This window comes from Ammospiza caudacuta, chromosome 35 (genome assembly GCF_027887145.1).
Source record: "Ammospiza caudacuta isolate bAmmCau1 chromosome 35, bAmmCau1.pri, whole genome shotgun sequence".
Classification (NCBI taxonomy): domain Eukaryota; kingdom Metazoa; phylum Chordata; class Aves; order Passeriformes; family Passerellidae; genus Ammospiza; species Ammospiza caudacuta.
In genome coordinates this window covers 2,314,366-2,339,544 of record NC_080627.1, presented here as the reverse complement: position 1 = coordinate 2,339,544, position 25,179 = coordinate 2,314,366, and the positions used below count along the sequence as shown (strand labels likewise).

Sequence of the window (25,179 nt, the reverse complement as noted above, 5' to 3'; positions counted from 1 at the left end):
AAATGGGGAGGAAATTGGGGAAAAAACGGGGGAAATGGGGGGAAACGGGGGAAAATGGGGAAAAAATGGGTAAATGGGGAGAAATGGGGGGAAATTGGGGAAAAAACGGGGGAAATGGGGGAAAATGGGGAGAAACAGGGGGGAGAATGGGGGAAATGAGAAATGGGAAAATGGGGGGAGAATTGGGAAAATGGGGGGTAAATGGGGGAAAATGGGAGAATGAGGGGGGAAATGGGAGGAAAATGGGTGGAAATGGGGGAAAAATGGGGAAAAAGGGGGAAAATGGGGGGAGAATGGGGAAATGGGGGGAAATTGGGGGAAATGGGAAAAATGGGGGGGAAATGGGGGAAATAGGGGGAGAATGGGGGAAATGGGGAAAAACCAGGGGTAAATGGGAGAAAAGTGGGGAAATATGGGAGAAAAATGGGGGGAAATGGGGAAAAACAGAAAAATGGGGTAAATGGGGGGTAAATGGGGAAAAACAGAGGGGAAATAGGGGGAGAATGGGGGAAATGGGGAAAAAACACGGGGAAATGGGGGGAAAATGGAGAAAAAATTGGGAAAAATGGGGGTTAACCGAGCCCCAGTGTCAGCGATCCCACCAGGGGATTGATGAACTTTGAAAGAGTGGTCCCCAAATCCCACTTTGGTCTTAATCCCCAAATCTCACCCTCAATTCCCAAATCTCATTATGTAATTTTGCTGTGTCCATCCCAAACCCCGCCTTGGTCTTACTCCCCAAATCTCAACCTCAATTTCCAAATCCCACCCTGGAATTCCCAAATCTCACCACTTAATTCTGCTGCCCCCTCCCCAAAGCCCTCAGAACCATCCCAGACCCCCCAGAACCCATTCCAAGCCCTCCAGAACCATCCCAAACCCTCCAGAACCATCCCAGACCCCCCAGAACCAACCCAGACCCCTCAGAACCATCCCGGACCCCTCAGAACCACCCCAAACCCCCTCAGAACCATCCCAAACCCCCCAGAACCATCCCAAACCCCTCAGAACCATCCCAAACCCTCCAGAACCACCCCAAACCCCCCAGAACCACCTCAAACCCTCCAGAACCATCCCAAACCCCCCAGAACCACCCCAAACCCCTCAGAACCACCCCAAACCCCCTCAGAACCATCCCAAACCCTCCAGAACCATCTCAAACCCTCCAGAACCACCCCAAACCCCCCAGAACCATCCTGGACCCCCCAGAACCACCCCAAACCCCCTCAGAATCATCCCAAACCCTCCAGAACCATCCCAAACCCTCCAGAACCACCCCAAACCCCCCAGAACCACCCCAAACCCCCCAGAACCATCCCAAACCCCCCAGAACCACCCCAAACCCCCTCAGAATCATCCCAAACCCTCCAGAACCACCCCAAACCCTCCAGAACCATCCCAAACCCTCCAGAACCATCCCAGACCCCCCAGAACCACCCCGGACCCCTCAGAACCACCCCAAACCCTCCAGAACCATCCCAGAACCCCCAGAACCACCCCGGACCCCTCAGAACCACCCCGGACCCCGCAGAACCACCCCAAACCCCCCAGAACAATCCCAAACCCCTCAGAACCATCCCAAACCCCCCAGAACCACCCCAAACCCCCCAGAACCATCCCAAACCCCCCCAGAACCACCCCAAACCCCATTTCCCCCGTTCCCGAGCCCCCCAAACCCCATTTCCCCCGTTCCCAATCCCCCAAACCCCGTTTCCCCCGTTCCCAATCCCCCAAACCCCGTTTCCCCGTTCCCGAGCCCCCCAAACCCCGTTTCCCCCGTTCCCAATCCCCCAAACCCCGTTTCCCCCGTTCCGAAGCCCCCCAAACCCCGTTTCCCCGTTCCCGAGCCCCCCAAAGCCCCCTTTGCCCACCTTGTCGCCGGCCAGCACGCGGAAGCTGTTGATGACCTGCTCGGCTGTGTCCGTGTCCGTGGTCTCGCGGGACATGAAGTCGATGAAGGCCTGGAAGGTGACGCTGCCGCTGCCGTTGGGATCCACCACGGCCATGATGCGCTGGAACTCGGCGTCGCCCTGCGGGGACGGGCGGGAGCGGGGCTCTGCTGGTGCCCAGGGCGTTCCAGAACGTTCCAGCAGGGAACTGGGGGGCTCTGCTGGTGCCCAGGGCGTTCCAGAACGTTCCAGCAGGGAACTGGGGGGCTCTGCTGGTGCCCAGGGCGTTCCAGAACGTTCCAGCAGGGAACTGGGGGGCTCTGCTGGTGCCCAGGGCGTTCCAGAACGTTCCAGCAGGGAATTGGGGGGGTTTCCAGGGCTTTCCAGAACGTTCCACCAGGGAAATGGGGGGGGTTTCCAGAACGTTCCACCAGGGAATTGGGGAGGTTTTCCAGAACGTTCCACCAGGGAGTTGCAGAATGTTCCACCAGGGAATTGGGGGGCTCTGCTGGTGCCCAGGGTGTTCCAGAATGTTCCACCAAGGAATTGGGGGGGTTTTCCAGAACGTTCCACACGGGAATTGGGGAGGTTTTCCAGAACGTTCCACCAGGGCGTTCCAGAACGTTCCAGCAGGGAATTGGGGGAGTTTTCCAGAACGTTCCACATGGGAATTGGGGAGGTTTTCCAGAACGTTCCACCAGGGCGTTCCAGAACGTTCCAGCAGGGAACTGGGGAGCGCTGCTGGTGCCCAGGGCGTTCCAGAACGTTCCAGCAGGGAATTGGGGGGGGTTCCAGGGTGTTCCAGAACGTTCCAGCAGGGAATTGGGGGGGTTTCCACCATTCCTGGGGTTCTCCTTGCCCTTCGTCCTCCCCCCGCGGGGATGGGATGGAAAAAGGAGGAAAAGAGGAGGAAAAATGATGGAAAAAGGAGGAAAAAAAATGATGGGAAAAGGAGGAGATCAAAGGTGAAAAAGCAGGAAAAAGGAGGAAAAAAGGAGGACTAAAGAAGGAAAAAAAGGATGGAAAAAAAAGGAGGAAAAAAGGATGGAAAATGGAGGAAATCAAAGGTGAAAAAGGAGGAAAAAAGGAGGGAAAAATGATGGAAAAAGGAGGAAAAAAGGAGGGAAAAAAGGATGGTAAAAAAGATGGACAAAGGATGGAAAGAAGGAGGAAAAATTATGGCAGAAGGAGGAAAAAAGGATAAAAAAATGAGGAAAAAAGGAGGAAAAAAGGAAGAAAAAAGGAGGGAAAAGGAGGAAATCCAAGGTGGAAAAGCAAGAAAAAGAGGAAAAAGAGGAGGTTACCAGGCCGGATCCTGCAGAGCCCAGCAGGGCGCGGAAATCGTTGGAGGCCGAGCGGCGCTTGGGCTGCGGGGACGGAGAGGAGGAGGAGGAGGAGGAGGAGGAGGAGGGAGAGAAAAGCAGAGAATCCGTTAGAGGAGAAAAGCGGCTCAGAAATGGAGGGCAGCAATGGGAGGAAGGAATCTGGGAATCTAGGAAGGAAGGGATTTAGGAAGGAGTTTAGGAGGGAAGCAATTTAGGAAGGAATTTAGGAGTTTAGGAAGGATGGAATTTAGAAAAGAATTTAGGAAGGAATTTAGGATTTTAGGAAGGAATTTAGGAAGGAATTTAGGAATTTAGGAAGGAAGGAATTTAGGAAGGAATTTAGGAATTTAGGAAGGAAGGAATTTAGGAAGGATGGAATTTAGGAAAGAATTTAGGAAGGTATTTAGGAAGGAAGGAATTTAGGAAAGAATTTAGGAAGGAAGGAATTTAGGAAAGAATTTAGGAAGGGATTTAGGATTTTAGGAAGGAATTTAGGATTTTAGGAATTTAGGAATTTAGGAAGGATGGAATTTAGAAAAGAATTTAGGAAGGAATTTAGGAATTTAGGAAGGAAGGAATTTAGGAAGGAATTTAGGAAGGCATTTAGGAATTTAGGAAGGAATTTAGGAATTTAGGAAGGAAGGAATTTAGGAAGGATGGAATTTAGAAAATAATTTAGGAAGGGATTTAGGAAGGAAGGAATTTAGGAAAGAATTTAGGAAGGGATTTAGGATTTTAGGAAGGAATTTAGGAATTCAGGAAGGAATTTAGGAATTCAGGAAGGAATTTAGGAATTTAGGAGTTTAGGAAGGAAGGAATTTAGGAAAGAATTTAGGAAGGAATTTAGGATTTTAGGAAGGAATTTAGGAAGGGATTTAGGAAGGAATTTAGGAAGGAAGGAATTTAGGAAGGGATTTAGGAATTTAGGAAGGAAGGAAGGAGAGGAGAGGAACCAGAGGAGAGGAAGGAGAGGATGAGGATGAGTGTGAGGATGAGTGTGAGGATGAGGATGAGGGTGAGGATGAGGGTGAGGATGAGTGTGAGGATGAGTGTGAGGATGAGGATGAGTGTGAGGATGAGGATGAGTGTGAGGATGAGCATGAGGGTGAGGATGAGGATGAGGATGAGGGTGAGGGTGAGGATGAGGATGAGTGTGAGGATGAGTGTGAGGATGAGGATGAGGGTGAGGATGAGTGTGAGGATGAGGATGAGGGTGAGGATGAGGATGAGGATGAGGGTGAGGGTGAGGATGAGGGTGAGGATGAGGATGAGGGTGAGGGTGAGGATGAGCATGAGGGTGAGGATGAGGATGAAGCAGGCCGTACCTGCCGGTCGTTCTCCACGTCGTAGCCCAGGCTGATCAAACAGGCCTTGAACTCCTCAGGGCCCAGGGCGCCGCCGTGGTCCTGAGCAAATGGGGAAAAATGGGGGAAAAATGAGGGAAAAATGAGGGAAAACAGGATCCCAAATCCCCCCAGATCCCCATGGTCCTGAGCAAACACAGAAAATGGGGGAAAATGAGGGAAAACAGGATCCCAAATCCCCCCAGATCCCCTGGGATCCCTCTGGTCCCAGGGCACCGCCGCGATCCTGAGCAAATGGGATAAAAGGGGAAAAATGAGGGAAAACAGGACCCCAAATCCCCCAGTCCCCCCAGACCCCCATGGTCCTGAGCAAACACAGAAAAAATGGGGAAAAACGAGGGAAAACAGGAACAGCTCCATCCCAGATCCCCTGGGATCCCTCAGGGCCCAGGGCACCACCGAGATCCCGAGCAAACACAGAACATGGGGGAAAATTAGGGAAAATGAGGGGAAAACAGGATCCCAGATCCCCCATTCCAGGGGGGACCCCAAACCCCCAGATCCCCCCGGATCCCCTGGGATCCCTCAGGGCCCAGGGCACTGCTGTAGTCCTGAGCAAACACAGAGGAAAAAATGGGGGAAAATGAGGGGGAAAACGAGGGAAAATGAGGGGAAGCAGGATCCCAGATCCCCCATTCCAGGGGGGATCCCAAACCCCCAGATCCCCCCGGATCCCCTGGGATCCCTCAGGGCCCAGGGCACCACCGAGATCCCGAGCAAACACAGAACATGGGGGAAAATGAGGGAAAATGAGGGGAAAACAGGATCCCGGATCCCCCATTCCAGGGGGGACCCCAAACCCCCAGATCCCCCCGGATCCCCCGGGACCCCCGACCTTGTCGAAGTGGTTGAAGGAGGCGCGGAACTCCTGCATCTGCTCCTGGCTGATGCCCTTGGCGTCGCGGGTCAGGATCTGGTTCTCCACCTCGTTGATGGTTCGGGCGATGGTGGTGAGCAGCTGCTCCCAGCCCACGCGCAGGTGCTGCACGCGGAGGGGAAACGCAGACCCTGAGCACCTGGGGGGGATCTGGTGATCCTGGGAGCACCTGGGGGGGATCTGGTGACCTTGGGAGCACCTGGGGGGATCTGGGAGCACCTGGGGGGGATCTGGTGATCCTGGGAGCACCTGGGGGGATCTGATGCCCAAAGGATCATCCTGAGAGGGATCTGGTGAACTGGGAGCACCCTGGGAGGGATCTGGTGACCTTGGGAGCACCTGGGAGGCATCTGGTGACCTTGGGAGCACCTGGGGGGGATCTGGTGAATTGGGAGCACCTGGGAGGGATCTGGTGACCTTGGGAGCACCTGGGGGGGATCTGGTGCCCAAAGGATCATCCTGAGAGGGATCTGGTGAACTGGGAGCACCCTGGGAGGGATCTGGTGATCCTGGGAGCACCTGGGGGGGATCTGGTGACCTTGGGAGCACCTGGGGGGATCTGGGAGCACCTGGGGGGGATCTGGTGATCCTGGGAGCACCTGGGAGGGATCTGGTGATCCTGGGAGCACCTGGGGGGGATCTGGTGACCTTGGGAGCACCTGGGGGGATCTGGGAGCACCTGGGGGGGATCTGGTGACCTTGGGAGCACCTGGGGGGATCTGGGAGCACCTGGGGGGGATCTGGTGATCCTGGGAACACCTGGGGGGATCTGGTGCCCAAAGGATCATCCTGAGAGGGATCTGGTGATCCTGGGAGCACCTAAGAGGGATCTGGTGACTTTGGGAGCACCTGGGAGGGATCTGGTGAATTGGGAGCACCCTGGGGGGGATCTGGTGACCTTGGGAGCACCTGGGGGGGATCTGGTGACCTTGGGATCACCCTGAGGACCTTGGGAGGGATCCGGTGCCCAAAGGATCATCCTGATCAACTTGGGGGTGATCCAGTGACCTTGGGAGCACCCCGAGCACCTTGGGGGGGATCTGGTGCCTAAAGGATCATCCTGAGAGGGATCTGGTGACCTTGGGACCACCCTGAGCACCTTGGCAGGGATCCGGTGCCCAAAGGATCATCCTGATCCCCCAGGATGGGACCCAGTGCCCAAAGGATCACCCTGAGCACCTTGGCAGGGATCCAGTGACCTTGGGAGCATCCTGATCCCCTAGAGGACCCCAAGCCCCCTTGGAATGACCCCAAATCCCTTGGGTGCCCCCAAAACCCCCTTGGGACAACCTCAGATCTCCTTGGATTGACCCCAAATCCCCTCAGGATGACCCCAAACCCCCTCAGTGACCCCGAACCCCGAGGGACAACCCCAAATCCCCTTGGAATCACCCCTAATTCCCTCAGGACAACATCGAATCCCCTCAGGCTGACCCCAAACCCCCTTGGTGACCCCAAACCCCCTCAGGACGACCTCGAATCCCCTCAGAGTGACCCCAAATCTCCTTGGGACAACTCCAAATCCCCTTGGGATGACCTCGAATCTCCTTGGGACAGCCTCGAGTCTCCTCGGGTTGACCCCGGACCCCTTTGGTGACCCCGAACCCCTCTGGTGAGCCCAGGTCCCACCTCCATGGTGTAGTTGGAGTGCTGGTTGTCGAAGATGAGCGCCTCCTGCACCAGCTGGTGCTGCTGCTCCAGCAGCTCCAGGTTGGGCTTGTACTCCACGATGTTCTGCTCGTACTCCTTCAGGTGGTTCAGCTGGTCCTCCAGGGTGCCGTTCATCTCGATGGAGATGCGCCCGATCTCCTGGGGACACCAAGGCCGGGATTCCATTCCAGAGCTGATCCCGTTATCTCAGGCCCCCAATCCCACCAGATCCCCACGGTGATCCCAGACCCCTAAGGCAGGAATTCCATGCCGTTCATCTCGATGGAGATGCGCCCGATCTCCCGGGGACATGGACATGGAGGGTTCCGTTCCAGAGCTGGTCCCAACGATCCCGGCCCCACCAGAATGATTCCAGAGCTGCTTCCATCATCTCCACCATCACCATCATCTCCATCATTCCACCACCTCCACCATGCCACCATCCCACAATCCCTGTCTCCATCTCCACCTTCTCCACCATCCCACCATGTCCATCATCTCCACCTCCACCATATCCACCCGATCTCCTGGGGACATGGACATGGAGGGTTCCGTTCCAGAGCTGGTCCCAACGATCCCGGCCCCACCGGATCCCACCAGGGCGATTCCAGAGCTGCTTCCATCATCTCCACCATCACCATCATCTCCACCATGCCACCATCCCACAATCCCTGTCTCCATCTCCACCTTCTCCACCTTCTCCACCATCCCACCATGTCCACCATCTCCATCTCCACCATTTCCGCCCGATCTCCCGGGGACATGGACATGGAGGGTTCCGTTCCAGAGTTGATCAATCCCAATGATCCCGGCCCTCCCAGAAGCCCACCGGATCCTCCTGGGTGATTCCAGAGCTGATTGCACCATCTCCACCCTCTCCACCATTCCGTATCTCCATCATCTCCATCATTCCACCATCTCCATCTCTACCATCTCCACCATCTTCACCATATCTATGTCCACCATGTCCATCATCCCACCGTCCCTCCATCTCCACCACTTCCACCATCCCCATCACCTCCATCTCCACCATCTCCATCATCTCCACCATCTCCATCCCACCATCCCAGTGCTCCCAGTATTCCCAGTTTGGGGGTGGTGGTTCCTGACCTCCATCTTGGTCTGGATCCAGGGCCCCACGCGGTTGGCCTGGCTCCCGAACTGAACCCATCTCAACCATCTCCACCCCACCATCTCCATCTCCACCATCTCCATCTCCACCATCTCCATCATCTCCACCCCACCATCTCCATCATCTCCACCATCTCCATCCCAGTATTCCCAGTTCCCGACCTCCATCTTGGTCTGGATCCAGAGCCCCACGCGGTTGGCCTGGCTCCCGAACTGAACCCATCTCCACCATCTCCACCCCACCATCTCCACCATCTCCATCCCACCATCTCCATCTCCACCATCTCCATCCCACCATCTCCATCTCCACCTTCTCCATCCCACCATCTCCACCATCTCCATCATCTCCATCTCCACCATCTCCATCCCACCATCTCCATCATCTCCATCTCCACCATCTCCACCCCACCATCTCCATCTCCATCATCTCCATCTCCACCATCTCCACCATCTCCATCCCACCATCCCAGTATTCCCGACCTCCATCTTGGTCTGGATCCAGGGCCCCACGCGGTTGGCCTGGCTCCCAAATTGTCTCCTCAGGTGCTCGTTGGAGTTCTGCCGGTTCTGCTCCTCCTGCAGCGCCTGGTCCCGCTTGGGCACCAACTGCTGCACCTGCGAGTGGGGAAACGGGGAAAAATGCTGGGAAATGGGGAAAAATGATGGGAAATGGAGAAAAGACATGGGAGATGGGGAAAAATGATGGGAAATGGGGAAAAATGCTGGGAAATGGGGAAAAATGATGGGAAATGGAGAAAAGACATGGGAGATGCTGCTGGGAAATGGGGAAATTGGGAAAAAATGGGAAAAAATATGGGAAATGGGGAAAAGTATGGGAAATGCTGCTGGGAAACTGGGAAATTGGGAAAAAATGGGAAAAAATATGGGAAATGGGGAAAAGTATGGGAAATGCTGCTGGGAAATTGGGAAAAAATGGGAAAAATATGGGAAATGTTGCTGGGAAATTGGGAAAAATGGGAAAAAATATGGGAAATGCTGCTAGGAAACTGGGAAACTCTGCTGGGAAACTGGGAAATTGGGAAAAATGGGAAAGGGTGGGAAATGCTGCTGGGAAACTGGGAAAAGGGGTGGGAAACCCTACTGGGAAACTGGGAAAAATGGGGAAAAAAAGTGGGAAAAGGGTGGGAAATGCTGCTGGGAAACTGGGAAATTGAGGAAAAATGGGGAAAGGGGTGGGAAACGCTGCTGGGAAAGGGGAAAAGCAGGAAAGGGGATGGGAAAACCTGCTGGGAAACTGGGAAACCACGGGGGAAAATTGGGAAACGCCGCCGGGGAACGGGGATGGAAAACTCCATTGGGAAAGGGCGCAAACGGCAGGAAAACGGGAAAAACCGCAGGGAAAAGCGGGAAAAGGTGGGGAAAGGGAGCGAGGCCGTCCCCGTACCCGCTCCCACTTGGAGTTGATGACCTGGGCCGTGACCGAGGTGTAGGGGTTGCCCGCGGGCAGCTGCAGCCCGTGCAGCTCCGCCAGGCGCTGCGCCTCGCCCTGGATGCCCAGGATGGCCTCGCGCTCCCGGTCGGCGTCGCCCAGCGTGGACTTGAACTGCTCGTGGGCTGTGATCAGGCCCTGCAGGGACAGGGGACAGAATTCATTAATTATTGCTCAAATTAATGATTCCATGGATTATTCCGTGCCCGGGATGGCCTCGCGCTCCCGGTCGGCGTCGCCCAGCGTGGACTTGAGCTGCTCGTGGGCTGTGATGAGGCCCTGGGGAAATGGGGCAGAGGGAATTGTTCCACAGAATTATTGCTCAGAATTGTTCCTTAGAATAATTCCACAGAATTATTGCTCAGAATTGTTCCTTAGAATAATTCCACAGAATTATTGCTCAGAATTGTTCCTTAGAATAATTCCACAGAATTATTGCTCAGAATTGTTCCTTAGAATAATTCCACAGAATTATTGATCAGAATTGTTCCTTAGAATAATTACATAGAATTATTGATCAGAATTGTTCCTTAGAATAATTCCACAGAATTATTGATCAGAATTGTTCCTTAGAATAATTCCATAGAATTATTGCTCAGAATTGTTCCTTAGAATAATTACATAGAATTATTGCTCAGAATTATTGCTCAGAACTGTGACTCAGAATTGTTCCACAGAGTTGTTCCACAGAATTATTCCTCAGAATTATTCCACAGATTTATTCTACAGACTAATTCCAGAGACTAATTCCAGAGAATTCCTTAGAATTATTCCACAGAATTATCCCACAGAATAATTCCACAGAATTATGCCACAGAATTATGCCACAGAATTATCCCACAGAATAATTTCACAGAATTGTTCCACAGAATTAATTCCACAGAATTATCCCACAGAATTATTCCATGGAATTATCCCACAGAATTATTCCATAGAGTTGTTCCACAAAATTCCTCAGAATTATTCCACAGATTTGTTCCTTAGAATAATTCCACAGAATTATTCCATGCAATTATTCCAGAGTATTTCAAAGTAATTCCACAGGATTATTCCTCAGAATTGTTCCACAGAATTGTTCCACAGAATTATTCCACAGAATTAATTCCCACAGAATTATTCCACAGAATTGTTCCTCAGAATAACTCCACGGAATTAATTATTCCACAGAATTAATCAGAATTATTGCTCAGAATTATTCCACAGAATAGTTCCTCAGAATTGTTCCATGGAATAATTCCACAGAATTGTTCCACAGATTTATTCCTCACAATAATTCCACAGCATTATTCCTCACAATTCCACAGAATTATTCCTCAGAATTATTCCACAGAATAATTCCACGGATTTATTCCACAGAATTAACTCCACAGAATAATTTCACAGAATTATCCCACGGAATTATTCCATGGAATTATCCCACAGAATCGTTCCACAAAATTCCTCACAATTCCACAAAAGAGTTCCACAGAACTCCTGAGAATTATTCCACAGAATAAGTCCTCAGAATAATTCCACAGAATAAATTCCACAGAATTATTGCACAGATTTATTCCACAGAATAATTCCTCCAAATTCCAAGGATTGCAGCTGGGAGCTGCTCAACCCCCAAACCTCCATCCTCTACCACAAAACCACCAAGAAAACGCCCAAACCCCACCCAAAACCACCCTGAAAATGTCATTTTTTTGGTTTTTTAAAATTATTTTTGGGACGGGAGCGTGGAATGGTGGATCCCCACCTGGATCTCCTCGATGGTGTGCACGATGAACATGTCCTGCAGGTCCTCCATGGCGCTCTCCATCCAGTTGTTGAACGGCGCCGCGCGCTTGGCGTACTCCAGGTGCAGCTCGTCGATGGTCTCCAGCTGCTTCTCCATTTTCTGGGGACAGAAACGCCAAAATTGGGATCAGGGGCTGGGATCTGGGGTTGGGATCCATGGATTGGGATGCAGGTGCAGCTCGTCGATGGTCTCCAGCTGCTTCTCCATTTTCTGGGGACAGAAACATCAAAATTGGGATCAGGGGCTGGGATCTGGGGATGGGATCTGGGGTTGGGATCCAGCTCGTCGATGGTCTCCAGCTGCTTCTCAGTTTTCTGGGGACAGAAACGCCAAAATTGGGATCAGGGATGGGGATCCAGGGGTGTTTGGGATCAGGGGCTGGGATCTGGGGTTGGGATCTGGGGTGGGGATCTGGGGTTGCGATCTGGGGTGGGGATCTGGGGTTGGGATCCAGCTCATCGATGGTCTCCAGCTGCTTCTCCGTTTTCTGGGGATAGAAATGCCGAAATTGGAATCTGGGGGGATCCAGAGGTTGGGATTTGGGGAGGATCCAGGGGGATCCAGGGCTGAGATCCAGGAGTTGGGATCCAGGAGTTGGGATCCAGGGTTGGGATCCTGGTTTGGGATCCTGGTTTGGGATCCCGGGGTTGAGATCCAGGGTTGGGATCCTGGAGTTGGGATCCAGGGTTGGGATCCTGGTTTGGGATCCCGGGGTTGAGATCCAGGGTTGGGATCCAGGAGTTGGGATCCTGGAGTTGGGATCCAGGGTTGGGATCCAGGGTTGGGATCCTGGTTTGGGATCCCGGGGTTGAGATCCAGGGTTGAGATCCAGGAGTTGGGACCTGGGGTTGGGATCTGGGCTGGGACCTGGGGTGGGATCCAGGGGTTGGGATCTGGGGTTGAGATCCCAGGGTTGAGATCCAGGAGTTGGGATCCATCTTGGGATCCCAGGAGTGTTTGGGGTCCTGGGGCTGTTTGGGATCCAGGGTTGGGATCCAGGGGTTCTTTGGGATCTGGAGATGGGATCCTGGGGTGGGATTTGGGGCTGTTTGGGATCCAGGATTGGGATCCGGGGGTTCTTTGGGATCTGGGGCTGCTTGGGATCCAGGATTGGGATCCAGGGGTTCATTGGGATCTGGGGCTGTTTGGGATCCTGGGGTGGGATCCAGGGGCTGTTTGGGATCTGGGGCTGTTTGGGATCCTGGGGTGGGATCCAGGGGCTGTTTGGGATCTGGGGCTGTTTGGGATCCAGGACTGGGATCCAGGGGTTCATTGGGATCTGGGGCTGTTTGGGATCCAGAACTGGGATCCAGGGGTTCATTGGGATCTGGGGCTGTTTGGGATCCAGGACTGGGATCCAGGGGTTCATTGGGATCTGGGGCTGTTTGGGATCCAGGACTGGGATCCAGGGGTTCTCTGGGATCTGGGGCTGTTTGGGATCCCTGGACCCACCTCGAGGGCCTCCCGCCGGCTGTGGGTCAGCGAGCCCAGCAGGTCCCACTGGTCACAGATCTTCTGGCACCGCGCGTTGACGCTCGGGGAGTCGTAGTAATCCAGCTCGCTGGGGAAAATGGGGAAAAACTGAGGAAAATGGGGAAAAATGGGGGGGGAAATGGGAAAAATAGGGGGGAAATGGGGAAAATAGGGAAAAATGGAAAGGAAATGGGGAAAAACCCAAGGGAAATGGGGAAAAATGGGGAAAAATGGGGGGTGTATTGGGTTCCTGCACTTGAGCTCCTGAAGTTTGTTTTTGGGGACACCTTGGGGGTGATTTTGGGGTACAGTCTGGGGCATTTTGGGGTTCCCATACTTGAGCTCCTAGGGTTTGTTTTCGGGGACACTTTGGGGGTGATTTTGGGGTCCAATTTAGGGCATTTTGGGGCTGTTTGGGGTTCCCATACTTGAGCTCCTAGGGTTTGTTTTTGGGGACACCTTGGGGGTGATTTTGGGGTACAATCTGGGGCATTTTGGGGTTCCCATACTTGAGCTCCTAGGGTTTGTTTTCGGGGACACTTTGGGGGTGTTTTGGGGTCCAATTTGGGGTGTTTCAGGGGTATTTTGGGGGCATTTTGGGCTCCCGTACTTGAGCTCCTGGGCGATGGCGGCGATCTGCTCCACGCGGTCCTGGTGCGCCGCCAGGTCCGACTCGAAGGCCTCGTGCTTGCGGAGCAGCGCCCGCACCTGGGCCAGCGAGGCCGTGCCCGAGTCCCGGTCCCGCAGGGCCACCTCCTTACCTGGGCACAGGTGGGGACAGCCCTGAGACCCCAAATCCCTGCCCTGTGCCACCTCTGTGCCACCTCCCTACCTGGGCACAGGTGGGGACAGCCCTGAGACCCCCAAACCCACCCTGTGCCACCCCTGAGACCCCAAATCCCTGCCTGTGCCACCTCCTTACCTGGGCACAGGTGGGGAAACCTCTCAGACCCCCTAAACCCACCCTGTGCCACCCCTGTGCCACCTCCTTACCTGGGCACAGGTGTGGGGACAGCCCTGAATCTCCATCATCCCCACATCCATCCCCTGAACCCCAAATCCCTCCCTGAACCCCCAAATCCCTGCCCTGAACCCCCAAATCCCTCCCTGAATCCCAAATCCCTGCCCTGAACCCCCAAATCCCTCCCTGAACCCCCAAATCCCTGCCCTGAACCCCCAAATCCCTCCCTGAACCCCAAATCCCTGCCCTGAACCCCCAAATCCCTCCCTGAACCCCAAATCCCTGCCCTGAACCCCAAATCCCTGCCTGAACCCCAAATCCCTCCCTGAACCCCCAAATCCCTGCCCTGAACCCCAAATCCCTGCCCTGAACCCCAAAACCTGCCCAGCCCACCCCGTACCTTCCGTCCACCCCTCGTGGATCGAGGCTTTCTGCCGGAATTTCTCGGCCAGGTGATCGAGGCGCTCCAGGCGCCGCAGCTCCGTCAGCAGCCACTCCTCGTGTCCCTTCTCGGCCTGCTCCAGGCGCTGCCACCCCGCCCCGATGTCCTGGGGACCCCAAAATCATCCAGGGTCACCCCAAAAATCCCTCAGAGTCACCCCAAAACTCCCTGGCGCAGGTGCCCCCACTCCTCGTGTCCCTTCTCGGCCTGCTCCAGGTGCTGCCACCCTGCCCCGATGTCCTGGGGACCCCAAAATCATCCAGGGTCACCCCAAAAATCCCTCAGAGTCACCCCAAAATCCCTCAGAGTTATGCCTCCTTTGGGACACCCCAAAACCCCCTGGCGCAGGCGGCCCCCACTCCTCGTGTCCCTTCTCGGCCTGCTCCAGGTGCTGCCAGGATCCCCAAAAATCCCTCAGGGTCACCCCAAAAATCCCTCAGGGTCACCCCAAAACCCCTCAGAGTCACCCCAAGGTGGATTTGACCCACTGAGAACCCCCAAATCCCACCCCAGGACCCCGAAGCCCCCAGACCCACTGAGACCATCCTGACCTCGGAGGGCTGGGGCAGATTTGGGGCAGTTTTGGGTGGATTTGGGGCAGTTTAGGATGGATTTGGGGCAGTTTAGGGTGGATTTGGGGCAGTTTAGGGTGGATTTGGGGCAGTTTAGGGTGGATTTAAGACACACCAAGGTGGATTTAAGCCCCCCAGGACCCCGAAGCCCCCAGACCCACCGAGACCATCCTGCCCTCGGAGGGCATGAAGGCGGGCCGGCCGCTGAGGCGCAGTTTGGTCTGCAGGGTGTTGAAGTTGATCTCCAGCTGACATTTCTCCTGCACCTTGGGCGGTTTGTGCACGCGCCGGTACTCGCGGAAATCCTCCAGCTTCTGCTGCATGGCCGGGATGGTCTTCTGGGGGTCCCGGGTCTCCAGCCAGGGGATGGTCCTCTGGATCCACGCCAGGAGCTGGGGGCACACAGATTTGGGGTTTGGGATGGGGATTTGGGGTTTGGGATGGGGTTTGGGGTTTGGGATGGTCTTCTGGGGGTCCCGGGTCTCCAGCCAGGGGATGGTCCTCTGGATCCACGCCAGGAGCTGGGGGCACACAGATTTGGGGTGTGGGATGGGGATTTGGGGGTATTTTTGGGGTGTTTTTGGGGTGGGATTTGGGGTTCCCACTGCTTACATCCGAGGCCAGGCGCTCACTGCTCTGTGAGGGGGTTTGGGGATATTTAGGGGTGTTTTTGGGGTATTTCAGGAGTGGTTTTGGGGTGGTTTTGGGGTGCTTTTGGGGGTATTTTTGGGGGTGTTTTTGGGGTTTTCCCCCCTTACATCCAAAGCCAGGCACTCACAGTAATCCATAGGTGGATTTGGGGTATTTTTGGGGTGGTTTTGTGGTGTTTTTGGGGTATTTTTGGGGTGGTTTTGTGGTGGTTTTGGGGGTTTTGCCCCCTTACATCCAAGGCCAGGCACTCACAGTGATCCATGGGGGGATTTAGGGGGGGATTTGGGGATATTCTTGGGGTGTTTTTGGGGTGTTTTTGGTGTTTCCCCCCTCACATCCGAGGCCCGGCGCTCACTGCTCTATGAGGGATTTTGGGGATATTTTGGGGTATTTTGGGGGTGTTTTTGGGGTGGGATTTGGGGGTGGTTTTGGGTTGTTTTTGGGGTGGGATTTGGGGGTGGTTTTGGGTTGTTTTTGGGGTGTTTTTGGGGTATTTTTGGGTTGTTTTTGGGGTGGGATTTGGGGGCGTTTTTGGGGTATTTTGGGGGTGTTTTTGGGGTGTTTTGGAGGCGTTTTTGGGGTATTTCCCCCTTACATCCGAGGCCAGGCGCTCGTAGTCCTCCATGAGCTGCTCGTTCTCCTGGTTCACGGCCAGAACTTTGCAGATCCGGTTGGCCGCCGTCTCCGCCTGCGGGAACGCGGAATTTGGGAATTTGGGAAAATGGGAAAATAGGAAAATGGGAATATGGGAATATGGGATTGGGAATATGGAAATATGGGAATTTGGGAATATGGGATTTGGGATATGGGAATGAAAAATGGCAATATGGGAATATGGGATTGGGAATTCGGGAATTGGGAATTTGGGAATAGGAGAATTTGGGAATTTGGGAGTGAAAATATGGGAATGGGAATATTGGGGAATATGGGAATTTGGGAATGTGGGAATTCGGGAATATGGGAATGGGAATATGGAAATATGGGAATATGGAAATATGGGATTGGGACTATGGGAAATTGGGAATATGGAAATATGGGATTGGGAATATGGGAATTCGGGAATTTGGGAATATGGGAATTTGGGATTTGGAATATGGGATTGGGACTATGGGAATTTGGGAATATGGAAATATGGGAATATGGGATTGGGAATATGGGAATTTAGGATATGGGAATATGGGATTGGGAATATGGGAATTTGGAAATATGGGAATGGGAATTTAGGATATGGGAATATGGGATTGGGAATATGGGAATGGGAATATGGGAATTTGGGAATTTGGCAGTGCAAATATGGGAATGGGGATATGGGAATTTGGGAATGGGAATATGGGAATATGGGATTGGGAATGTGGAAATATGGGAATTTGGGAATTTGGGAATATGGGAGTGGGAATATGGGATTGAATATTTTGGGATTGGAAATATGGAATTATGGGAATGGGAATATGGGAATATGGGACTGAATATTTTGGGATTGGGAATTTTGGGATTGAATACTTTGGGATTGGGAATATGGGAATATGGGAACTTCAAAAAAAGTTTGAAGGAAAGAAAGGAGAAAGAAAGGAGAGGAAAAAGGGGAAAAGATAGGAAAAAAAGGGGGAAAAACTGGGAGAAAAGAGGGAAAAGGGGGGAAAAGAGGGAAAAAAGGGGGGAAAAGGGAAAAGAAAAAGAAAATAAAAGAAAGGGGAAAGGAAAAGGAACCGCAGCCCTCTGTGGGCCCGATCCTGATCCCGATCCCGATCTGCCCCAGCAGCAGGAGGAGGAGGAGGAGGAGGAGGAAGAGGCTGGAGGTACCTGGGTGGGAGGCAGAGGAGGAATCCAGGAGGAGGAGGAGGATGAAGAGGATGAAGAGGAACTGGGAAGGGTCACGAGGAGGAAAATCCAACGGCCGGGGAGGAAGGAAAGAAAGGAAATCAATGAAGGAAATCAATAAAGGAAATCAATAAAGGAAATTAATTAAGGAAATCAATGAAGGAAATCAATGAAGGAAATCAATAAAGGAAATCAATAAAGGAAATTAATTAAGGAAATCAATGAAGGAAATCAATAAAGGAAATTAATTAAGGAAATCAATGAAGGAAATCAATAAAGGAAATCAATGAAGGAAATTAATTAAGGAAATCAATGAAGGAAATCAATGAAGGAAATCAATAAAGGAAATCAATAAAGGAAATTAATTAAGGAAATCAATGAAGGAAATCAATAAAGGAAATCAATGAAGGAAATTAATTAAGGAAATCAATGAAGGAAATTAATGAAGGAAATCAATGAAGGAAAAAAACAAAAGAAATTTATAAATCAAATAAAGGAAAAGGGGGGAAAGGAGGGAAAGGAAAGGAAGGGAGGAAGCAGGAAAAGGAAGGGGAAAAGGAAGGGAATAAAGGGGAAAAAGAAGGGGATGAAGGGAAAAATAAAAGGAATAAAGGGGAAAAGGAAAGGAATAAAGAAAAGGAAAAAGGAAGGGAATGAGAAAGGGAATAAAGGGAAGGAGAAAAGGGGTAAAGGAAAGGAAAAAAGGAAAGGAATAAAGTGCAAAAAGAAAGGAATAAAGGGGAAAAGTAAAGGGATAAAGTAAAGGAAAAAAGGAAGGAATTAAAGTGCAAAAGGAATGGAATAAAGGGGGAAAGGAAGGAAATAGAGGGGAAAAAGAAGGGAACAAAGGGAAAAAGGAAAGGGATAAAGAAAAGGAAAAATTAAGAGGATAAAGGGGGAAAGGAAAGGAATAAACAAAAGGAAAAAGGAAGGGAATAAAAGAAGGGGAAAAGAAAGGGATAAAGGAAGGGAATAAAGGGGAAAGGGATAACAGAAAGGGGAAAAGGAAGGGAATAAAGGGGAAAGGAAATGAATAAAGGAGAAAAGGAAGGGAAAAGGGGGAAAACCAAGGGAATAAAGGGGAAAAGGAAAGGGATAAAAGGCAGAAGGAAGGGAAAAGGGGGAAAACCAAGGGAATAAAGGCAGGGAACGAGGAAGGGAACACAGGAGGAACCCCGAGGAAAAGGCAGCGCGAGCTCAGCAGAGCCAGGCCCCAACTCCCCGTGCCCAGGGCAGGCAGAGCAGCAGCCAGGCAGCTCCCAGCTCCCAAATCCCAGAGCAGATCCCAAATCCCAGCTCCCAGAGCAGATCCCAGGTGCCAGGTCCCAGAGCAGATCCCAAATCCCAGGTGCCAGATCCCAGAGCAGATCCCAAATCCCAGCTCCCAGAGCAGATCCCAAATCCCAGAGCAGATCTCAGGTCCCAGCTCCCAGAGCAGATCCCAGGTGCCAGGTCCCAGAGCAGATCCCAAATCCCAGAGCAGATCTCAGGTCCCAGCTCCCAGAGCAGATCCCAAATCCCAAATCCCAGAGCAGATCCCAAATCCCAGCTCCCAGAGCAGATGCCAGGTGCCAGAGCAGATCCCAAATCCCAGAGCAGATCCCAGGTGCCAGGTCCCAGAGCAGATCCCAAATCCCAGAGCAGATCCCAAATCCCAGCTCCCAGAGCAGATCCCAAATCCCAGAGCAGATCCCAAATCCCAGCTCCCAGAGCAGATCCCAGGTGCCAGGTGCCAGAGCAGATCCCAAATCCCAGAGCAGATCCCAAATCCCAGAGCAGATCCCAGGTGCCAGCGGGGCTCTCCGGGGCCGGGCTCACCTTCTGGGCCCCGGAGAAGGCGTGGTAGAAGCAGGACACGTAGGTCATGATGGCCTTCTCGTCGGGCCGCAGCGTGCCCACGATATCTGCCCGGGGGGGAGAGCACAGCGAGGGCCGCGGCTCCAGCAGCGTTCCCAAAGAATTCCCAAAGATTCCCAAACAAAGCATTCCCAGCGTGGGCAGCGTGCCCGGGGTGGCTCATGGGGGGTTTGTGCTGCCTTGGTCCCGTTCCTCAATCCCCATGCCTGCATTTGCTGGGGATTTCTCCATGGGTTTCCCATGAATTTCCCATGGATTTCCACGGAATCCTGCGGATTTCCACGAATTTCCCATAATTTCCCATGGGTTTCCAATAATTTCCCATGGATCTCCATGGAATCCTGCGGAATACCACGAATTTCCCATAATTTCCCATGGATTTCCATTAATTTCCCATGGATCTCAATGGAATCCTCTGGATTTCCACTAATTTCCCATGGATTTCCATTCATTTCCCATGGATTTCCATTGAATCCCGTGGATTCCCATTGATTTCCCATGGACTTCCATGGAATCCCATGGATTTCCACTAATTTCCCATTTCCATTCCATGGATTTCCACTGATTTCCCAAGGAATCCCACAAATTTCCCATGGATTCCCACAAATTTCCCATGGATTTCCATAGAATCCTGTGGATTTCCCACTGACTTCCACGGATTTTTATGGAATCCCACGGATTTCCAAGGATTCCCACTAATTTCCTATGGATTTCCCAGGTAATCTCAATAATTTCCCATGAATTTCCCATGGATTTCCCATTGACTTGCATGGATTTTTATGAAATCCCATAATTTCCAAGGATTCCCACAAATTTCCCATGGACCCCCATGGATTTCCCATGGATTTTTATGGAACCCCACGGATTTCCAAGGATTCCCATTAATTTCCTATGGATTTCCCATGTAATCTCAATAATTTCCCATTGAATTTCCCCTGGATTTTTATGGAATCCCACGGATTTCCAAGGATTCCCACTAATTTCCTATGGATTTCCCATGTAATCTCAATAATTTCCCATGGATTTCCCATGGATTTCCCATGGATTTTTATGGAATCCCACGGATTTCCAAGGATTCCCATTAATTTCCTATGGATTTCCCATGTAATAATTTCCCATGGATTTCCCATGGATTTTTATGGAATCCCACGGATTTCCAAGGATTCCCACTAATTTCCTATGGATTTCCCATGTAATCTCAATAATTTCCCATGGATTTCCCATGGATTTCCCATGGATTTTTATGGAATCCCACGGATTTCCAAGGATTCCCATTAATTTCCTATGGATTTCCCAAGTAATCTCAATAATTTCCCCTGGATTTTTATGGAATCCCACGGATTTCCAAGGATTCCCACTAATTTCCTATGGATTTCCCATGTAATCTCAATAATTTCCCATGGATTTCCCATAGATTTTTATGGAATCCCATGGATTTCCAAGGATTCCCATTAATTTCCTATGGATTTCCCATGTAATCTCAATAATTTCCCATTGAATTTCCCATGGATTTTTATGGAATCCCACGGATTTCCAAGGATTCCCATTAATTTCCTATGGATTTCCCATGTAATAATTTCCCATGGATTTCCCATGGATTTTTATGGAATCCCACGGATTTCCAAGGATTCCCATTAATTTCCTATGGATTTCCCAAGTAATCTCAATAATTTCCCCTGGATTTTTATGGAATCCCACGGATTTCCAAGGATTCCCACTAATTTCCTATGGATTTCCCATGTAATCTCAATAATTTCCCATTGAATTTCCCTTGGATTTCCCATGGATTTCCACTAAATTTGCCATGGATTTCCCATTGACTTCCGTGGGTTTTTATGGAAATCCATGGATTTCCCGTGGATCCCCACGGATTCCCCCCAAATCCCCCCAAATTCGGGACCCCCAGGCAGATTTAACCCCTCATGAGCCACCCAGGAGCCCCCTGAGCGACAGCGGCCGCGGCTGCAAGAGAAGCGAGCGTGGTGAGAGCAGAGAGAGAGAGAATTCCAGGGGGAGAATTCCAGAAAGAACGGATCCGGGAGGAAGGTTCCGGAATCACGGATCCGGGAGGAAGGTTCCGGAAGCTCCCGGTACCTTCTGGGCCCCGGAGAAGGCGTGGTAGAAGCTGGACACGTAGGTCATGATGGCCTTCTCGTCCGGCCGCGCCGTGTTCACGATGTCTGCACGGGGAACCGCCAGCGTTAAACTGGGAGCAAACTGGGAGCAAACTGGGAACCGACTGGGAGCAAACTGGGAGCAAACTGGGAACCGACTGGGAGCAAACTGGGAGCAAACTGGGAACCGACTGGGAGCAAACTGGGAGCAAACTGGGAACGACTGGGAACAAACTGGGAGCAAACTGGGAACGACTGGGAACAAACTGGGAACCAACTGGGAACCAACTGGGAGCAAACTGGGAGCAAACTGGGAATGACTGGGAGCAAACTGGGAATGACTCGGAACAAACTGGGAGCAAACTGGGAATGACTGCGAGCAAACTGGGAGCAAACTGGGAACGACTGGGAGCAAACTGGGAGCAAACTGGGAATGACTGGGAGCAAAGTGGGAGCAAACTGGGAACGACTGGGAGCAAACTGGGAATGACTGGGAGCAAAGTGGGAGCAAACTGGGAATGACTGGGAGCAAACTGGGAATGACTGCGAGCAAACTGGGAGCAAACTGGGAACAACTGGGAACAAACTGGGAGCAAACTGGGAATGACTGCGAGCAAACTGGGAGCAAACTGGGAACGACTGGGAGCAAAGTGGGAGCAAACTGGGAATGGGGCTGGAGCCTTTCCTGGCTGGAACTCTGCCCCGAGGTCCCAAATCCTGCGGGATCCACCTGGGTGGGATTGGGGCTGGATGGGGAAAATTTGGGGTTGGGTTGGGTGGTTCCAGTGGGGGTCCTGGAATTGAGGGGTCAGAGAGTTGTGGGGTCCTGGAAAAATGAAATCCAAGAATTATGGGATCCTAAAAAAGAGAATGCCAGATTTATGGGATCCTGGAATTACAGAATCAAAGCGTTGGGGGGTCCTGGAATTGAGGGATCAAAGAGTTGGGGGGTCCTGGAGCTGTGGGGTCCTGGAAAAATGAAATCAGAGAATGATGGGATCCTAGAAGAAGGGAATGTCAGATTTATGGGATCCTGAAGTCATGGAATAATGAAATCTGAAAATTATGGCATCCTAGAAAATGTCAGATTTGTGGGATCCTGGAATTGTGGGATCAGAGAGTTGTGGGATCCTGGAATAACAAAATCAGAGAATGATGGGATCCTTGAAGAAGAAAACGTCAGATTTGTGGGATTCTGGAATTGTGAAGTCCTGGAATAATGAAATCCAAGAGTTACGGGATCCTAGAAAAAGAAAATGTCAGATTTATGGGATGCTGGAGCTGTGGGGTTCTGGAAAAATGAAATCCTACAATTATGGGATCCTAGAAGAAGGAAATGTCAGATTTGTGGGATGCTGGAATTGTGGGGTCCTGGAAAAATGAAATCCGAGAATGATGGGATCCTAGAAGAAGGGAATGCCAGATTTGTGGGATCCTGAAGTCATGGAATAATGAAATCTGAAAATTATGGGATCCTAGAAGAAGAAAATGTCAGATTTGTGGGATCCTGGAATTGTAAAGTCCTAGAATAATGAAATCCAAGAGTTACAGGATCCTAGAAAAAGAAAACGTCAGATTTATGGGATGCTGGAATTGTGGAGTTCTGGAATAACAAAATCCAAGAATTGAGGGATCCTAGAAAAAGAAAATGTCAGATTTGTGGGGTCCTGGAGCTGTGGGGTTCTGGAATAATAAAATCCAAGAATTATGGGATCCTAGAAGAAGGGAATGTCAGATTTATGGGATCCTGAAGTCACAGAATAATGAGATCTGAAAATTACAGGATCCTAGAAGAAGGGAATGACAGATTTATGGGATGCTGGAATTGTGGGATCAAAGAGTTGTGGGATCCTGGAATTGCGGAGTTCTGGAATAACAAAATCCGAGAACGATGGGATCCTAGAAGAAAGGAACGCCAGATGGATGGGATCCTGGAATTGTGAAGTCCTAGAATAATGAAATCCAAGACTTAAGGAATCCTAGAAGAAAGGAATTCCAGATTTATGGGACGCTGGAATTTTGGGATTGTACAGCTGTGGAGTCCTGCGCGTTCCCCACCCCTGGAATTACAGGATGATAAAACCAACCAATTCTGGAACCCTGAGCATCCCAAATCCTGGAGAAATCCAGGAGAAATCCAGGAGAAACCAGGGATCCTGTGAGGAAATCCCCTCCAGGGCCTGGAAGAGACCCCGGGATCCGGAATTCCACACTCACCCTCGGCATCCAGCATCTTGGGAATGTCCAGGTACTTCTCAGCCACCTCGAAGGCGTTGTTGAGGTTGGTGACAGGATCATCCTGGGGACAGGAGGGGCTCTGTGGGTGGGAATTCCCAAATTCCCGGATTTTCCAGGGCGGGGTTTGGGGTTTACCTTGCGCAGTTTGTCGTACTCGATCAGCTCCGGGCGGTGCCGGTGGATGAGGGCGTTGAAGGCCAGCCCGTCCTTCCAGCTGGGGGAAAACGGGGATCAGACCGTGGGAATGTGCAGGGAAAATGGGGATCAGGTCGTGGGAATCCGCAGGGAAAATGGGGATCAGGTTGTGGGGATGTGCAGGGAAAATGGGGATCAGGTTGTGGGAATCCGCAGGGAAAATGGGGATCAGGTTGTGGGAATCCGCAGGGAAAATGGGGATCAGGTTGTGGGGATGTGCAGGGAAAATCAGGATCAGGTTGTGGGAATCCGCAGGGAAAATGGGGATCAGACCGTGGGGATGTGCAGGGAAAATGGGGATCTGGTTGTGGGGATGTGCAGGGAAAATGGGGATCAGGTTGTGGGAATCCGCAGGGAAAACGGGGATCAGATCATGGGAATACACAGGGAAAATGGGGATCAGGTCGTGGGGATGTGCAGGGAAAATGGGGATCAGGTCGTGAGAATCCGCAGGGAAAATTGGGATCAGACCGTGGGGATGTGCAGGGAAAATCGGGATCAGGTCATTGGGATGTGCAGGGAATATTGGGAGTGAGATTCTGGGAATCCACAGGGAAAACCAGGATCAGATCCCAGGAAACCACAGGGAAAATGGGGATCGGGTCATGGGAATCCATGGGGAAAACTGGGATTGAATCCCAGGAATTCACAGAGAAAATGGGGATCAGATCCCAGGAATCGGCAGGGAAAACTGGGATCAGATTCTGGGAATCCATGGAGAAAATTGGGATGAGATCATGGGAATTTACAGGGAAAATGGGGATCAGGTCACGGGAATCCACAGGAAAAACCAGGATCAGATCATGGGAATCCGCAGGGACAACAGGAGTGAAATCCCGGGAATTTGCAGGGAAAATTGGGATTGGATCATGGGAATATTCAGGGAAGACTGGGATCGGATCCCAAGAATTTAGAGAGAAAATGAGGACCAGACCATGGGAATTCACAGGGGAAATTGGAATGAGATCCTGGGAATCCAAGGGCAATTTGGGAATTCTGCCCTGGGAAATGGGAAGAGGAAGGGAAAGGGGAAGGGGAAGGAGGAAGAGGAAGGGGAAGGGGAAAGATGAAGAGGAGTAGAAGGAGGAAGGAGGAGGAGGAGGAGGAAGGACCTGATGTGGAAGTTCTGCACATTGACGTTCTTGTACGGAGCCGTTTTCCGCTGGCACCAGAGCAGCAGCCCCTCCTTGGCCGAGGTCTCTGCGGGAGCGGGAGCAGAAAATGGGGGGATCCTGGGGGGGATCCTGGGGGGAATCCTGGGGGGGATCCCGGGGGGGATCCTGGGGGGGATCCCACAATCCCAGGGGCAGATCCTGGGGGCGGATCCCACAATCCCAGGGGTGGATCCCACGATCCCAGGGGTGGATCCCACAATCCCAGGGCAAATCCCAG

General features: G+C 51.8%; 1 protein-coding gene across 2 annotated transcripts in view; it reads right to left on the bottom strand.

The window, feature by feature from the left end:
• ACTN4 (actinin alpha 4) overlaps positions 1-25,179 on the bottom strand; it is a 45,544-nt gene that overhangs the window by 2,246 nt on the left and 18,119 nt on the right. The window contains exons 5-20 of one of the 2 annotated variants that reach the window (XM_058822893.1): positions 24,900-24,987; positions 23,728-23,806; positions 23,572-23,653; positions 21,335-21,420; positions 16,161-16,253; positions 15,076-15,306; positions 14,301-14,448; positions 13,550-13,700; positions 12,919-13,027; positions 11,425-11,565; positions 9,642-9,824; positions 8,717-8,851; positions 7,085-7,264; positions 5,414-5,560; positions 4,540-4,620; positions 1,872-2,030 (exon numbers count right to left, since the gene is read on the bottom strand). In XM_058822893.1, coding sequence (XP_058678876.1) covers positions 1,872-2,030; positions 4,540-4,620; positions 5,414-5,560; positions 7,085-7,264; positions 8,717-8,851; positions 9,642-9,824; positions 11,425-11,565; positions 12,919-13,027; positions 13,550-13,700; positions 14,301-14,448; positions 15,076-15,306; positions 16,161-16,253; positions 21,335-21,420; positions 23,572-23,653; positions 23,728-23,806; positions 24,900-24,987 — 2,093 coding nt within the window. Of the gene's footprint in view, positions 1-1,871; positions 2,031-4,539; positions 4,621-5,413; positions 5,561-7,084; positions 7,265-8,716; positions 8,852-9,641; positions 9,825-11,424; positions 11,566-12,918; positions 13,028-13,549; positions 13,701-14,300; positions 14,449-15,075; positions 15,307-16,160; positions 16,254-19,201; positions 19,288-21,334; positions 21,421-23,571; positions 23,654-23,727; positions 23,807-24,899; positions 24,988-25,179 lie in introns of both variants that reach the window. The other variant, XM_058822894.1, reaches the window with a different exon arrangement.